The sequence below is a fragment of the Coregonus clupeaformis genome, chromosome 29, assembly GCF_020615455.1.
Source record: "Coregonus clupeaformis isolate EN_2021a chromosome 29, ASM2061545v1, whole genome shotgun sequence".
NCBI classification, from domain to species: domain Eukaryota; kingdom Metazoa; phylum Chordata; class Actinopteri; order Salmoniformes; family Salmonidae; genus Coregonus; species Coregonus clupeaformis.
This window is the reverse complement of record NC_059220.1, coordinates 22,847,887-22,865,563: the sequence shown is the minus strand read 5'-3', so window position 1 is coordinate 22,865,563 and position 17,677 is coordinate 22,847,887. Positions and strand designations below refer to the sequence as shown.

At 45.2% G+C, this 17,677-nt stretch overlaps 1 protein-coding gene and 1 pseudogene across 2 annotated transcripts; one reads left to right on the top strand and one right to left on the bottom strand.

Moving 5' to 3' along the window:
* The first annotated feature begins 4,597 nt into the window (after positions 1-4,597).
* LOC121544875 (photoreceptor outer segment membrane glycoprotein 2-like) lies at positions 4,598-8,232 on the top strand. Of its 2 annotated transcripts, none has more exons than XM_041855095.1 (4): positions 4,598-4,742; positions 5,243-5,867; positions 6,038-6,284; positions 6,787-8,232. In XM_041855095.1, exons 2-4 carry the CDS (start codon positions 5,287-5,289, stop codon positions 7,051-7,053), a joined length of 1,095 nt encoding a protein of 364 aa, XP_041711029.1. In that variant the 5' UTR covers positions 4,598-4,742; positions 5,243-5,286; the 3' UTR covers positions 7,054-8,232. The 2 variants fall into 2 exon arrangements, with proteins under 2 accessions (XP_041711029.1, XP_041711028.1); XM_041855094.1 differs by having other exon boundaries at positions 5,192-5,867.
* Positions 8,233-10,012: 1,780 nt separating this feature from the next.
* The window catches only part of LOC121544877, a 39,226-nt pseudogene continuing 31,561 nt past the window's right edge, over positions 10,013-17,677 (bottom strand).

Here is a 17,677-nt window from a genome sequence, read left to right as displayed (position 1 = left end):
TCAAGACATCAGTCAGGAAGTTAAAGCTTGGTCGCAAATGGGTCTTCCAAATGGACAATGACCCCAAGCATACTTCCAAAGTTGTGGCAAAATGGCTTAAGGACAACAAAGTCAAGGTATTGGAGTGGCCTTCACAAAGCCCTGACCTCAATCCTATAGAACATTTGTGGGCAGAACTGAAAAAGCGTGTGCGAGCAAGGAGGCCTACAAACCTGACTCAGTTACACCAGCTCTGTCAGGAGGAATGGGCCAAAATTCACCCAATTTATTGTGGGAAGCTTGTGGAAGGCTATCCGAAAACGTTTGACCCAAGTTAAACAATTTAAAGGCAATGCTACCAAATACTAATTGAGTGTATGTAAACTTCTGACCCACTGGGAATGTGATGAAATAAATAATAAATAAAAGCAGAAAACTCTCTACTATTATTCTGACATTACACATTCTTAAAATAAAGTGGTGATCCTAACTGACCTAAAACAGGGAATTTTTACTAGGATTAAATGTCAGAAACTGTGAAAAACTGAGTTTAAATGTATTTGGCTAAGGTGTATGTAAACTTCTGACTTCAACTGTATTTAGATCAAGTACAATACCGCATAACATGTATTTATACATCACTTTACAGAATTGAAGACCAATGTTATGGATATGGCTTTAAGAACGTAGTTAACTTGCAGTGCCGTAAAGCCTGAAGGGCTACTATTCATGCCTATGATATCCATGATCAGATCCAAGTACAACAGATACAGCGAAGTAATAGCCCATTTTACCACAGAACTAATATGTGATCAGAAGCTGTGGTCTCCAGCACTTACCTGCCACAGTATCCGGTGCTCCCTTTCCACTCAGGGATCAGGTCATCTCTCTCCCTGTGGATGTGCTGACTTGTCCAGTGTGTGTCCACAGTAGAACTCTCATCTTACACAAACTCCTTTGGGCCATGGTAATCTAGTAATCTTAATCTCACTCGAGATTGTCTGATTGGCTGTGTGGATGTGTATGGACGTGCCCGTGAGAGACAGAGAGGAAGAGAAAGTGACAGGAATAGGAGATAGTGTGTGAGGGGAGGGGAGGGGTAGGTGAAAGTGTTTTGTTGCAAATACAATTACACCATGAGGATAAAGAAGATAAGTTCCTTTCCTGAGGATGGCTCACCCCTCACAGTTTTGGGGGATTTCAACCTCCCTACGTCTACATTTGACTCATTTCTCTCTGCCTCCTTCTTTCCACTCCTCTCCTCTTTTGACCTCACCCTCTCACCGTCCCCCCCTACTCACAAGGCAGGCAATACGCTTGACCTCATCTTTACTAGATGCTGCTCTTCTACTAATCTCACTGCAACTCCCCTCCATGTCTCCGACCACTACTTTGTTTCCTTTTCTCTCTCGCTCTCCTCCAACACTACTCACTCTGCCCCTACACAGATGGTAATGCGCCGCCGCAACCTTCGCTCTCTCTCTCCACTACTCTCTCCTCTTCCATCCTATCATCTCTTCCCTCTGCTCAATCCTTCTCCCTCCAATCTCCTGATTCTGCCTCCTCAACCCTCCTCTCCTCCCTTTCTGCATCCTTTGACTCTCTGTGTCCCCTATCCTCCCGGCCGGCTCGGTCCTCCCCTCCAGCTCCGTGGCTTGATGACTCATTGCGAAGCTCACAGAACAGAGCTCCGGGCAGCGGAGCGGAAATGGAAGAAAACTAAACTCCCTGCCGACCTGGCATCTTTTCACTCCCTCCTCTCTACATTTTCTTCATCTGTTTCTGCTGCTAAGGCCACTTTCTACCACTCTAAATTCCAAGCATCTGCCTCTAACCCTAGGAAGCTCTTTGCCACATTCTCCTCCCTGCTGAATCCCCCCCTCCTCTCTCTCTGTGGATGACTTTGTCAACCACTTTGAAAAAAGAAGGTTGACGACATCCGATCCTCGTTTGTTAAGTCTAATGACACTGCTGGTCCTACTCACACTGCCCTACCCTATGCTTTGACTTCTTTCTCCCCTCTCTCTCCAGATAAAATCCTGCGACTTGTGACTGCAGGCCGCCCAACAACCTGCCCGCTTGACCCCATCCCCTCCTCTCTTCTCCAGACCATCTCCGGTGACCTTCTCCCCTACCTCACCTCGCTGATCAACTCATCCTTGACCGCTGGCTATGTCCCTTCCGTCTTCAAGAGAGCGAGAGTTGCACCCCTTCTCAAAAAACCAACACTCGATCCCACTGATGTCAACAACTACAGACCAGTATCCCTTCTTTCTTTTCTTTCCAAAACTATTGAGCGTGCCGTCTTTAGCCAACTCTCTTGCTATCTCTCTCAGAATGACCTTCTTGATCCAAACCAGTCAGGTTTCAGGACTGGTCATTCAACTGAGACTGCTCTTCTCTGTGTCACGGAGGCTCTCCGCACTGCTAAAGCTAACTCTCTCTCCTCTGCTCTTGTCCTTCTAGACCTGTCTGCTGCCTTTGATACTGTGAACCATCAGATCCTCCTCTCCACCCTCTCCGAGCTGGGCATCTCCGGCGCGGCTCACTCCTGGATTGCGTCCTACCTGACCAGTCGCTCCTACCAAGTGGCGTGGCGAGAAGCTGTCTCCGCACCACGTGCTCTCACCACTGGTGTCCCCCAGGGCTCAGTTCTAGGCCCTCTCCTATTCTCCCTATACACCAAGTCACTTGGCTCTGTCATATCCTCACATGGCCTCTCCTATCATTGCTACGCTGACGATACACAACTAATCTTCTCCTTTCCCCCTTCTGATAACCAGGTGGGCGAATCGCATCTCTGCATGTCTGGCAGACATATCAGTATGGATGACGGATCACCACCTCAAGCTGAACCCTGGCAAGACGGAGCTGCTCTTCCTCCCGGAGAAGGACTGCCCGTTCCATGATCTCGCCATCACGGTTGACAACTCCGTTGTGTCCTCCTCCCAGAGTGCGAAGAGCCTTGGCGTGACCCTGGACAACACCCTGTCGTTCTCCGCTAACATCAAGGCGGTGACCCGATCCTGCAGGTTCATGCTCTACAACATTCGGAGAGTACGACCCTGCCTTACACAGGAAGCGGCACAGGTCCTAATCCAGGCACTTGTCATCTCCCGTCTGGATTACTGCAACTCGCTGTTGGCTGGCCTCCCTGCCTGTGCCATTAAACCCCTACAACTCATCCAGAATGCCGCAGCCCGTCTGGTGTTCAACCTTCCCAAGTTCTCTCACGTCACCCCCCTCCTCCGCACACTCCACTGGCTTCCAGTTGAAGCTCGCATCCGTTACAAGACCATGGTGCTTGCCTATGGAGCAGTGAGGGGGAACGGCACCTCCGTACCTTCAGCCTCTGATCAGTCCCTACACCCAAACGAGGGCATTGCGTTCATCCACCTCTGGCCTGCTGGCTCCCTTCCTCTGCGGAAGTTCCCGCTCAGCCCAGTCAAAACTGTTCGCTGCTCTGGCACCCCAATGGTGGAACAAGCTCCCTCACGACGCCAGGACAGCGGAGTCACTCACCACCTTCCGGAGACATTTGAAACCCCACCTCTTTAAGGAATACCTGGGATAGGATAAAGTAATCCTTCTACCCCCAAAAAAAAAAAAAAAAAAAAAAAAAAAAATTTGTAAAGTGGTTATCCCACTGGCTATAGGGTGAATGCACCAATTTGTAAGTCGCTCTGGATAAGAGCGTCTGCTAAATGACGTAAATGTGCCCTTGAGCAAGGCACTTAACCCTAATTGCTCCTGTAAGTCGCTCTGGATAAGAGCGTCTGCTAAATGACTAAAATGTAAATGTAAAATGTAATTGTATTAAGGTATTTGGAGCTTTTGATTCTCAGTGTTAACTGTTTCTTGGCCCATTTACTTTCCCCCCTGAAGCATACATAGTGTCACCAAAGCACTAGAGGGTAGCACAATCTTTAGTCACTTGATCACATTAAGGCATATTATCAAACAATCTGACTCATTTTCAGTATTTTCTTATGAGTTTAATATTGTCCTCTTTGATATTGTGGGAATAACACTTGTCATCACAAACTGATTTAGCCTTGATGTGTTGCCTTACTTGGCCTCAACCTGTTTCAGGAATGGAGACTCACAGACCCAGAGGAGGGCTCACTGGACACAATACTAGAAGCACACACATACATACACACACTGCCCTGTAAACCCCAACTTTTCTTATGTTATTTTTTTTCATAATCTCTGCCACTATATGAGTTTACAAGTGACCTTGTTTCCCTTGCTTCAGTGAAGGCTCCGTTTAACAAAAATAATAGCAGAGCACTGTGTAGTGTAAATGGAATAGGCTATTAATATTTTAGTATTTGAGAAAATAAAAAAATATTTGTCCGTCCAGACACACACACACACACACACACACACACACACACAGACACACACACACACACACACACACACACACACACACACACACACACACACACACACACAGGACCCATGGCCAATACAACTCTTTGTGGTGCTGAAGTCAGTCAGATTTGTGCAGGTGGCAGAAGGTACATATAAATCCTATAGGCCTGATTAGAGGGGATTATTAGGAGGGTCAGGGGGCTTGGCCAGCGGACTCACTCTGATGCTGATGCAGGCGGGTGTCTGTCTACTCCTTCTGTGCCACTACGGCTTGCGTCTCTTCAGGCCAAGTCTTAGGATGTCTGTCAATGAAGAGCAAAACAAACCCCTAAACAGAGATGGGAGACAGATCAGATGGACACTGTGAATGCTGCTAAGAGAAGGTAGGTCCCACTGAATGCTGCTGTTCAGATCTTTTGGTCTATGGTCTTCAATGTAATGTGTTTTTGTTGAATTTTCTAGTCTAGTCTTTTAGTTTATTCCATTATATTTCTTCAGATTAAATGCTTAGCAAATTATTGTGGTAATGCACACTGTCTTGTGTTGATGGTTGGTTCAGCAGAGGTGACATAGTCCAGAGGTGTGCATTATCCAATTTGGTCATTTTTTATATTTGTGTAAAAGCTACTGTATGAGAAAATGTTCATGCAGTGATTCAGATCATATTCATTATTATGTTTGATCATACCTCATGGTGCAGGACTGCCAACACTTATAAATAGGAGACCCCTACTCAAGAAATTGATTATAATCACTGAACTAAGCTGCTTATGTGAGGGCATGTGGAAACCTCCCATCCACAACCCTGGCCCCTCCCTTTATCCCTCCATAGCCCCTTGTGCCTCTTACTCCTTCCCCTACCTCTATCCTCTCCCCTATCCAGCATCCTACCAGGATATTGGATAAAACTAATCAAACAAATCTAAGATGGCCGTGCTGAAAGTCAAATTCACCAAGACCAACAGGGACAAGCTTGCCCAGGTGCTGTGGATCCTCAACTGGGTTTCCGTGGTGACGGGGATGATTCTGTTTAGCCTGGGGCTCTTCCTAAAGGTGGAGATCAACAAGCGCTGGGAGCTTATGGCAGAGAGGGACCTCCACTACGTCCCCAACATGCTCATCGCCACAGGCCTCATCGCCTGTGGCATCAATTTCCTGGGCGGGAAGATCTGCTACGACTGTGCGGACACCACTAAGTTCCTGCGTTGGAAGCTACTGATGCTGCCCTACATCATCTGCACCTTCTTCTTCACCTTCTGCATCCTGGTGGGGGCTCTCATGTGCTACGGCATGCGCAGTGAGCTGGAGGAGGCTCTGGACCTGGGTCTGCAGGACGCCATGCGCTATTATAAGGACACGGACACACCAGGCCGCTGCTTCCTGAAGCGCACTGTGGACCTGCTGCAGATCCAGTTCCAGTGCTGCGGCAACTTCGGCTTCAGAGACTGGTTCCAGATCCAGTGGATCAGCAACCGCTACCTGGACATGTCCCGCAGGGAGGTTGTGGAGTAAGTACAGACTAGAATAGTAATACCCTACCTGCCAGATCAGACACAGAGCTGAGCTCTGGGCCCATGTATACTATGATCTTAGGGTTCTTGAATTTTTTAGGCTCTAGATGCCCCAAGTGATCAACCCTCTGTCTCGGTCTCTCCCTTTTCCCTCTCTACGTCTCCAGCCGGCTGAGGAGTAACGTGGAAGGGAAATACCTGATGGACGGGGTTCCCTTCAGCTGCTGTAACATTAACTCACCACGGCCCTGCATCCAGCACCAGATCACCAACAGCTCAGCCCACTTCAACTATGAATACCAGACAGAGGAGCTCAACTTGTGGAGGAAAGGCTGCCGCCAGGCCCTGCTGGAGTACTACACCCACATCATGCAGTCCATCGGCCTCACCTTCCTCATCATCTGGCTGTTTGAGGTAGGCATATGGGTGTCCTTACAAACAGACTGATGTGGTTTGAATAGAAGTAAGCATGGTGCCTGGGACTTTTATCTGACATACAACCACTCCCGTTATTTAGACTCAGCAAACCACTAATCATAAATAACTCAAGCTACATTGCAGTATTCTGTCTATGACACCTTGTCCTTGCAGGGAAGTGATCAGGGCTTCTGGTCTAACTCCCATGCCCTTTATCCTCCCTTAGCGTGATAATAGTATTGTTCATTCACTTTGCATGCTCCCTAATCCCACACTAAATCTCTTTTGTGACATTGGCTCCGGGTTATCCATGCTCAGCTTTGTGTGGACACACCCTTTGTCCTCTACTGGGTCACATGGAACTGTCCCAAAATACACATCCCAAACCTCAGCTACTTCTGGGACGCACATGTTTTACTCTGGTCCACTATAAATGATAAACAAAAGTTATATTACATAGTCTAGGGATTTCCTCAGTAATGTTTGTTTCCTGTTGTAGCTGTCGGTGCTGACGGGGGTGCGTTACCTCCAGACATCCCTGGAGAACGTGCTGAGACAGGGAGACCCAGACTCAGAGTCCGACGGCTGGCTCCTGGAGAACAGCTTTGTGGAGACAGCCAGATCCAACTTCAACATCATAAAGAGCTTGGGGAAGTGCAACCAGATTGACACAGCCAACAATGGCGACCCCAACATCGATGTCCCCTCCACAGCCTACTATGGACCAGACAACCTGCCCCCAAAACAGATACCTGTGGCCAGTTGACCCCTGCTCAGACACTTACCTTAAATAGTCCACTCCACAGAGCCCTCAAAAGGTGAGGGACCAGGCACAGTTTGTCTAAAGGACAGGAACTGCCCTTCAAGCAATAAAAGCTACATAAAAGCTTGCCTGAAAGAAACATGGAATTGTGGCGGCATAGGACTGAGCAATGTGGCAAACCGAGCAATGTTCGTGAAAGGGAGAACTGCCATTACAGGGGGGAGTTAGTGATATGACAGTATGCAAATGTGTTTGCAAAAGAGACATCCCATAGCAGATTGGTACAGAACACTATCATAATATATAACATGGAAATGTATAACAGAGATTGTTTAGCAAGAGCATACAAACAAAATCAATGTGTCATCAATTCTATGCCATCATCACCTTGTTACCTTCTTTTCATATACCCATAATCAAATTAATTTAAGAGTGAAAGCCAAACTGTGTTATTCTGCCTTCAACTTCATTGACAAGCGTCTACAGAACTGCATTTAGGTCAAACATATTATTCTCTCAATAGATCTAGAGACTTTTCAACTGAAATAGCACAGATATAAAATTGTCATTTTGCACATAAAACAAAGCAAACAGTCAGTCACTTCCCAACTTCCTAACTACATTGAATGTGCCTCAGCCTGAACGTAATGATAGGGACATTGGTCTAGATGAAAATATGCAGACCTTTTCCCACAGTAATGGGACAAGCTTGTAGAAAAACATGGCAATTAAATGTGTACTGAGTCTTGATAAAATACCTATATAGGCTTTTATAAATATTCACTCTAGTTTTCTACAGCTATAGACCAATGCAACTCAGCATGTCTTACTCACTGTTATAACCAAGCCTTCAAGAAATCTTACAAATATGACAACAGGGGAAGGATGCATGTGAGTTAGAGGCGTTTGTGGGATAGACAGATGGAAATCCTAAGGGAAAGAGTAAATATCAGCTTATAAATGCTAAATCATTTTGGAACTTATACAGTTATCAAGGTTTTGCTGATAGTTGCTCACTGGATTTGTTCAGTAGCAGATTGTTTCTCTCAAGAGTGTTAATGACTGGTAAGACACATTCTGTAGGAGAAATGTGTAGACCAAGCACACAAGTGTTGACACTTAAAATAAATATCACTGCTGCCATTTTTCTACTGTACTCAGAAATAAAACACCAAGTCTTTCTTTTCTTTCCATGAGATGTGATGAACTTGTACAATAAAGTAGTCCTATGCAGCAAGTTTGTATGCATATTAGTGAGTGACGACCAAGATTGAGATTTCTAAGCAATAGCAGAATTGTCCTAAGGACCCCCACTGCCTCTGATTACCCCTAATCTGTGTCCGAATGGGATTTCACATTTACATCTCACCTCCAATCGGTGGATACACACATCCTATTATAGGCAGACACACACAAGACTACTTAAGGCTCTCAGTCTAAACTACTGAGCACTACAGATACTAACAATCAACACAATATGCTATCTTGAATGAGGTATGAAAGAGGCAGCTACCTTATTTCAGTCTTTAAGCAAAACTATACAGGTTCTCTGTCAGCCTTGATTCGCTGTGGAATGAAACAGTGAGAGGAAAGTCATTTTAGCAAGTCTGATATATTATACAGCACAGGTGCTGAGCAACGATCAACAGTATTATAGCTGCAGTATAAATACTTCCAACAGTCAAGTGCTGCCAGGAAGAGTAGTTATTAGAGCTTAGTAGTAAAGTGCTCATTATACATTTAGGTAATTATTGTAGGAAACATGAGTTAAGGGCACTGAATAATAGGGAAATGGGATTTGATGTCAATGTGCAAGTCAATGACCTGACGGTGTTGATAAGACATAAGTACTTTTTTTTTGTGATCAACTCTCCTTTCAGACACTAAAGAGTAAGTGGAAACTGATGAACAATCACAGTATTTCTGTTCTTATTCCCAGTCAGACACAGAGGGCACAATAACTCATCTAGACAATAGTATCTTTATTCAGACAGCCTGGATATCATACAGCAATGCCAAGCAATGCAAATGCGGAAAAACAAAACCATACAGTATATGCACAAAACAACTTCATTTTCCTGAAAAGTTTGATGTACAAATATCAAGTGTATTATTATAGCGATGATTATTTTTCATGTATTCTCCCATAAAATATACATAATTGTCTTAAATACTAATGTAGTAGTGATGTGCTCTTATTTACTTGTTAGATTAGTCATGTGTACAGAATATATTTAGTGTTGCTGGTTTGAAGCTTTTTGTCCCAGTTAGCTACAGTATGATCTATTTGAATATCATTTTCACAGTTAAGACAGAAAAGCATCTAATGACTGTATCAGGTTGGCAAAATAGGGAATTTCAGCAAAGACTTAAGATATCTTCTGATGCCATGTATAGAAGACTTAATGTACATGAATTGAAAATGTTTTGTCATTATAATTCTAAAGTGCTTTTAGACATACATTGAATTGCTACTATATTTGATAATGTTTTCAGAGGCAAATTAAACAAGTATTATGTGCACCAAGAGCCAATGTTCAAAAGCATTCAGATTACAAGCAGCAATGTTCACAGTAAAATAGTGAACATTTGAACATGTTTAACCACATGCCCACCCTGTCCCCACAGGAGCACTTGGCCCCAACCCACCTGAGGAACATGCCCACTCCGGCCCCACAGGTGGCAGCGTGAGCGGTGCAGGCGCCCACCTTCTCCTCGTCCAGCTGGTTCTGACAGCAGGTGCTCTGGGAGCACAGGATGGTCCCACAGAACAGGCACAGGGTGGGGTGCTTCCTCTCATCATCTGTGGAGTTAGGACACCTGGACACGAGGGCAGAGAGAGAGAGAGGACTCAGTCTCCACTGGAACACACCAACTATCCCATCATTCAGTTTATGATAATCCAAGTCAGTGGTGTCTACTTACTGAAAGTGACTGGCTTGATTGAGGAGCGCGCTGTAATCCGCAGGAAGCTCAATTAACCGATTCCTTTTCCTGGGATACCTGCAATATTCATGTTATCAAAGATTCAGTAATTCATACTGGATAAAAGGGAAGAATGGAATAAAATCCCAAATATTTTCCATTCAGTGGCAAAGATATTTTGAGTTTACCTGATAGTCTGCATTTCCCCTTTTAGGGCTTTGGTTACAGCTGGGTGGCCTCACCATCTGAGAGACAGAGGCCATCAGTTAAATATCACATATAGTACAATTAGCTACCACACTAGAAATCTGATAATAAGAACATCAGTTAAAGATGTATAAATGCCCCATTCATTCCAATGTACTTTGGTTGTGACTAACAGGTTATTGGGATAACCTCTGTAATCAAGGAGAGACAGTTCCATGGTGCTCTTGGAAGAGCTGGAACACATTGGTGGGTAATGCCAGATAAATACACAGCGCCTCCACCTGGCCTTGAGAGGTAACTGCAGCAGAGACAGCATAAGTGGTTCAGTAAAACCCTCAAAGAAACATGTATTCAATCCCCATACACACCACAACAGTCAGAGCCCTGAGCTACCTACCTGTAGTACTGGAGAGCTCCTCTGGAGGGGGCACCCCTGTAACACAATTGAAGAAGAGGGCAGCGCAGCGCAGGAAGGGCGTGACCCCTCTCCTCATCCTGTCTGCCACAGAGCTCCCAGACACTTCTGACAGCCTGGACCTTCATCTTGGACAGGAGGTGGAACACAGATTTGCCATGCTCTGAGCCGATCTCTGAGAGAGTAGAGAAACAGAAAATGTCATATACCAAGACTCAATACAAAACCATCCAAGTGATCAATATTTGCAACCAAAAAGTAATATCTAGCACACTCACTGCGAGCCTTGAGGCTGAAGTCAAAGGTGACCCCCTCCACAGGGCTGGCTCCCAGCTGCGTCTTCTCCTCCAACAGCCCCTGACCTATAAGGTGCAGGGCCTGAGGGGAGCACACACTTTTACAGGTGGTTCATATAAAAAGGAGAGGAGGGGGACACACACACACAGAGCGACAGAGTGAGAGACAGAGTGAGAGACAGAGTGAGAGAGAGACACAGAGAGAGAGAGAGAGTGAGAGAGAGACACAGAGAGAGAGAAAGGTACCCTCTGGATCATGGCCTCTGTCCAGTAGGTGGCCCGGTCCTCCACAGCTCTCTGCAGGACTTGTCTGAGGATGTGGACGAGGATGTCACAGCAGAGCAGACGCACTATGCTGGAGAAGGCTGGGCAAAAAGGAGGGGGGACGGGGGGACGCAGGGCTGGGCATGGACAGAGACAGGGAGAGACCGTGTTGAATCATAAGTAAATAGGGAATCACCTACAGGGATTGGCTCATAATAACACTGTGTTCCATTCTTTTAAAGTACGATAATCAGTTCCATCTCACCTTTGTCACTGCCCTCCTGAGTTCTTCTCTTCTTCTGAGCATCTTCTGCCTGGAGCACAGAGAGGTGAGGTCACAAGCTTACACATTTGCAAATGCCAGCAGCCAAGGCAAAAAACTGCTTTGGAAAAACAAATATAATGTGTGTGTACAATCGTACCTTGCTATGCTGAGATTTAGAATAGTGAATTCTGACAGGCACTCCTTTTTCACTTCATACAAGCCGTGGCCTGACACACCTGGCTTCCTAAATAGGAGGATCAACAAGTCAGTGAAAAAGCTCCTCAAACTTAATTATCTTTTGAAAAAAATGTTATTATTTGTATCATTATGGTCAAGATGACCTTAGTGTTACACTTACTTGAAGGTGGCCACTTTTGGGATGACCGTTTCCAGGTCAGTTTCATGGATCTCCTACAAACAAACAAAGACAGTACATTGTTGCAGTATAAAAGGGTGGAAGGAGTGGTAACAGTATTGGTGCTTTAGAGGTGTAGTATAGGTCCACGTTCTCACGTTCTCCGGCAGGCCCTTGACCAGGCTGCTATGAGCCATGGGCTCGATGCACAGCAGATGGATCACTTCCCTCATCGTCACATCCTCTTTGGTCACCTGACTGATCCCTGGGACATCAAATCAAATCAAATTTTATTGGTCACATGCGCCGAATACAACAGGTGCAGACATTACAGTGAAATGCTTACTTACAGCCCTTAACCAACAGTGCATTTATTTTAAACAAAAAAAGTAAAAATAAAACAACAATAACAAAAAAAAGTGTTGAGAAAAAAAAGAGCAGAAGTAAAATAAAGTGACAGTAGGGAGGCTATATATACAGGGGGGTACCGTTGCAGAGTCAATGTGCGGGGCACCGGCTAGTTGAGGTAGTTGAGGTAATATGTACATGTGGGTAGAGTTAAAGTGACTATGCATAAATACTTAACAGAGTAGCAGCAGCGTAAAAAGGATGGGGTGGGGGGGCAGTGCAAATAGTCCGGGTAGCCATGATTAGCTGTTCAGGAGTCTTATGGCTTGGGGGTAGAAGCTGTTGAGAAGTCTTTTGGACCTAGACTTGGCACTCCGGTACCGCTTGCCGTGCGACATACCGCTCCCCTGGGGACATGACATACAGAATGAGACCCCCTCCTCTCGGTTAGAGGTGCGAGCCAGCAACCGGAGGATTGCCTGTTCAAATCCGAACTGGTGGGAAGTGAGCTATCAAATCCTAGATGCCATTGCCTGCCGTTGTTCCCTTGAGCAAGGCACTTAACCCCCACAACAACAGCTCCCCGGGCACGCAGTGCGGCAGCCTCCCGCATCTCTCCAAAACCTGTATATGTATGTGTGTCTTTCGGATGGGTTGGGTTTAAAGCAGAAGTCAAATTTCGGTTGGACCTTGTGTGCAATTGACTCAACATAATCGATAACTGCTATATCATCTAGCCAACGTGATGTCACTATACACAGTCAACTTACTAACTATACACTAGGAGTTCTCCAGCACGGGAGAGACATTTACTTTAGTAGAGATGTTGTTTAGAATGCAGCTTAGGGATGCACCAACAATGATGATGAGGTAGAACATCTCTTCTGTTAACCGATTCCACTGTTTCAGCAGTTCCTGTACAGAAGGATTGGTATTTTATTAACCATTTTACCTAAATGTAATAATTATTTATTTGAACCAATAGTCATTGGTCTCTCTTACTTGGTCTTTGCTTGAGTGGCTTCCATTGAACACATCAAAGAGCTCAAATCTTTGCAAGATCAGCATGATGAAGTGGCTGGGGTCCATTTTGGAAGCAGCAATCTGAAAAAAGTTTTGAGAGGAGACTTAAATCATGTATTGGTAGTCAGGAGACTCCATAGAATAAAAAGCAGGTGAGTGCAGGACAATGTTGCTGCTGTTAAACACTAACCTGTAGCACTAACCTGTAGTCCTCCTGAGTGGCGCAGTGGTCTAAGGCACTGCATCGCTGTGCCACTAGAGATCCTGGTTCGAATCCAGGCTCTGTCGCAGCTGGCCGGGAGACCCGTGGGGCGGCGCACAATTGGCCCAGCGTCGTCCAGGGTAGGGGAGGGAATGGCCGGCAGGGATGTAGCTCAGTTGGTAGAGCATGGCATTTGCAATGCCAGGGTTGTGGGTTCGATTCCAGTATAAAAAAAACATATATATAAATAAATATGTAAGTCGCTCTGGATAAGAGTGTCTGCTAAATGACTGTAATGTAAATGATGACATCCTTGTCAAACATCTCATCCCTGCATTTTACATCCTGATAATAGTACACCTGCAAATTACAAATAACCATACACTGAAACACTAACTGACATGACAGCGATCACAAAATGTGAAATCAATCCCTGAAAAGTTATGGGTTTAGCAACAGTTGACGCCACAAGCCCATCAAAACCATCCTGGCTGACGAGCGAGAGGCCGTTCCTGCGCCACATCTCAGCTGAGACCTGGGCAGCCAGCACCACACAGCACAGGGGGTGCTCCGCAAACCAGGTGAAGTCACAGCTCTCCTGTAACACAGACGGCCCAACAGCAGTTGGAAGAAGATAGTCTGCAGTGCACAAGCAAAACAACACAGCACATGCTGACTGACGATACGAAGCTGATTCTTACTGACTTACTACAGATCAAACACAAAAAACAGACTGAATGATTTAAAGTGAGTTTTCACTTGTCACAGATACTTACTGGATCCACATATTCGTGGAGGCGTTTGACTGCCCCTGTACTACACAGCTGTACATACAGGCCTAGAGAGCATAAGGAACAGGCTGACAGCATAAGCAACATGCATGCTGTTTCACCAACATAACACCATCTTAATTTCCACAACTACTGTCCCAACACATAGCGCAATGTCCAAATTGGACAGTATGGTTCTCCTTACCACCGAGCGCCGTGGAGATGGGCAGTTGTATGCTGACAGGCTCCTGGGACACCTTGTAGGGGCGTACATGGAGGATGTGTTTGCACATGTAGTAGTCTATGGACTCGCTGTGAAAGGGTTGGTTATTGCAGCGCATCAGCGCCCTGTGGCACTCCTTGAAGGAGGAGAACTGTCTCCTGAAGGCATGGGCAGATATCCCAGTCAAGTACATAGCAACATACACTTCCACATTTAGCCATTCAGCCCAGTCAAAGCTATTCGCTGCTCTGGCACCCCAATGGTGGAACAAGCTCCCCCACGACGCCAGGACAGCGGAGTCACTGACCACCTTCCGGAGACACTTGAAACCATACCTCTTTAAGGAATACCTGGAATAGTATAACAGTAATCCTTCTACCCCCCCATAAAGAAAATACATTTAAAAAAGGGTGGTTGTTCCACTGGCTATCCTAAGTTGAATGCACCAATTTGTAAGTCGCTCTGGATAAGAGCGTCTGCTAAATGACTTAAATGTAAAATTAGAGATTTTGAGGTTGTTGGGGATTTTTTTTTAAAGCATTGCGTGAGGACTTACATCAGATGAACACCAGTCATGGAACATGACAAGGATGTGTCGTAGCTGTCTCTGGATAGAAAACCCAGCCTCCCATTCAGGCTCGATCTCGATGTGCTGACCAAACTGCCTCTTCACCTCCTCCATACCCTACCAAAAAACATTGGGATATAACACATATCTGGTGATATTCCATGATGGAGGCAAAGACTGCAAGTCATTACAAAAGCCCTAATGCCAGACAGTTACCCCAGAGTGTAAAGCCACTGAGTAGAGATCTTTCCCTTTCAAGACTATTCAACACGTATCTAGATACAGTGCCTATAGAAAGTCTACACCCCCTTGAACCTTTTTCACATTTTGTTGCGTTACAAAGTGGGATTGAAAAATATATTTAATTTGGGTGGGGGTTTGGGGGGAGCGGGGTTTCACAAAATACTCCATAATGTCAAAGTGAAAAGAAAATGCTTTTTATTTTATTTGTTTTAATGAATAAAACATTTATAACTCAAATATAGTTGTTGAATAAGTATTCACCCCCTTTGTTTAGGCAAGCCTAAAATAGTTCAGAAGTCAAATTTGGCTTAACAAATCACACAAGTTAAATGGATTCACTCTGTGTGAAATAATAGGGGTTGACATGATTTTTGAATGACTACTCCTTCCTCTGTCCCCATACATACATCTGTAAGGTCCCTGAGCCAAGTACTGAGTTTCAATGACAGATTCAACTACAAAGACCAGGGAGCTTTTCAAAAGCCTCATAAAGAAGGGAAGTGACTGGTAGATGGGCATGGTCAAGTTAATAATTATGCTGTGGATGATGTATTAAACCACCCAGACACATCAATGATGCAGTTGTCCTTCTGAACTGAGCTGGAGGACAGGAAGGAAACTGCTTAGGGATGTCACCATGAGGCCACTGGTGTTTTAAAACAGCTACAGAGTTCAATGGCTGTGATGGAGAAAACTGAGGATGGATCAACAACATTGTAGTGACTCCACAATAATGACAGAAATTACTGAGTGAAAAGAAGAACAAAAATATACAGAATTAAAATATTCCAAAACATGCATATGTATGCAACAAAGTAATACTGCAAAAACACAGGGCAAGAAATACACTTTTTGGCCTAAATGCAAAGCCTTATGTTTGGGGAAAATCCACCACAACACATCACTGAGTAACTGCCTGCCTCCGTATTTTCAAGCATGGTGGTGGCTGCATCATGGTATGGGTATGCTTGACATCAGCAAACACTGGGGAGTTTTTCAGGATGAAAAGAAACGGGATGGAGCTAAGCACAGGCAAAATGTGAGGAAAACCTGCTTCAGTCTGCTTTACACCAGACACTGAGAGAGGAATTCACCTTTCAGCAGGACAATAACCTACAACACAAAGCCAAATCTTAGTGCTCAGTGCTTATTACTTTTTGAGGTCGGTTCAGTTTGTTTGATTATTTAAAAAATATATATATATATTTTGTTGTTTTGTTTTTTAAACATTAAAAGCACTATGCATTATATGGGTTGAATGCTGTAACACAGAATAAAACAATTAATAAATAAAAGTCCCACGATGGTAGTGACTGCCCATTACTGTTGATCACTTATATAACCATCATTTATTTACATTCCTTTACTTTAATAAAATATTACATTTGTTTTATATGACTATTATTTCATTCAAAGTTATCATTACATTTACATTTACATTTACGTCATTTAGCAGACGCTCTTATCCAGAACGACTTACAAATAGGTGCATTCACCTTATAGCCAGTGGGATAACCACTTTACAATGTTTTTTTTTGTTGTTTTTTTTAATTATTATAATATATATATTTTTTTGGGGTGGGTTGGAGAAAAGGGGGGGGGTGGGGGTAGAAGGATTACTTTATCCTATCCGCTGTCCTGGCGTCGTGAGGGAGCTTGTTCCACCATTGGGGTGCCAGAGCAGCGAACAGTTTTGACTGGGCTGAGCGGGAACTATGCTTCCACAGAGGTAGGGGAGCCAGCAGGCCAGAGGTGGATGAACGCAGTGCCCTCGTTTGGGTGTAGGGACTGATCAGAGCCTGAAGGTACGGAGGTGCCGTTCCCCTCACAGCTCCGTAGGCAAGCACCATGGTCTTGTAGCAGATGCGAGCTTCAACTGGAAGCCAGTGGAGTGTGCGGAGGAGCGGGGGTGACGTGAGAGAACTTGGGAAGGTTGAACACCAGACGGGCTGCGGCATTCTGGATGAGTTGTAGGGGTTTAATGGCACAGGCAGGGAGCCCAGCCAACAGCGAGTTGCAGTAATCCAGACGGGAGATGACAAGTGCCTGGATTAGGACCTGTGCCGCTTCCTGTGTAAGGCAGGGTCGTACTCTCCGAATGTTGTAGAGCATGAACCTACAGGATCGGGTCACCGCCTTGATGTTAGCGGAGAACGACAGGGTGTTGAGCCCAGTTGAGCTCTTCGCACTCTGGGAGGAGGACAACGGAGTTGTCAACCGTGATGGCGAGATCATGGAACGGGCAGTCCTTCCCCGGGAGGAAGAGCAGCTCCGTCTTGCCGAGGTTCAGCTTGAGGTGGTGATCCGTCATCCATACTGATATGTCTGCCAGACATGCAGAGATGCGATTCGCCACCTGGTTATCAGAAGGGGGAAAGGAGAAGATTAGTTGTGTGTCGTCAGCGTAGCAATGATAGGAGAGGCCATGTGAGGATATGACAGTGCCAAGTGACTTGGTGTATAGCGAGAATAGGAGAGGGCCTAGAACTGAGCCCTGGGGGACACCAGTGGTGAGAGCACGTG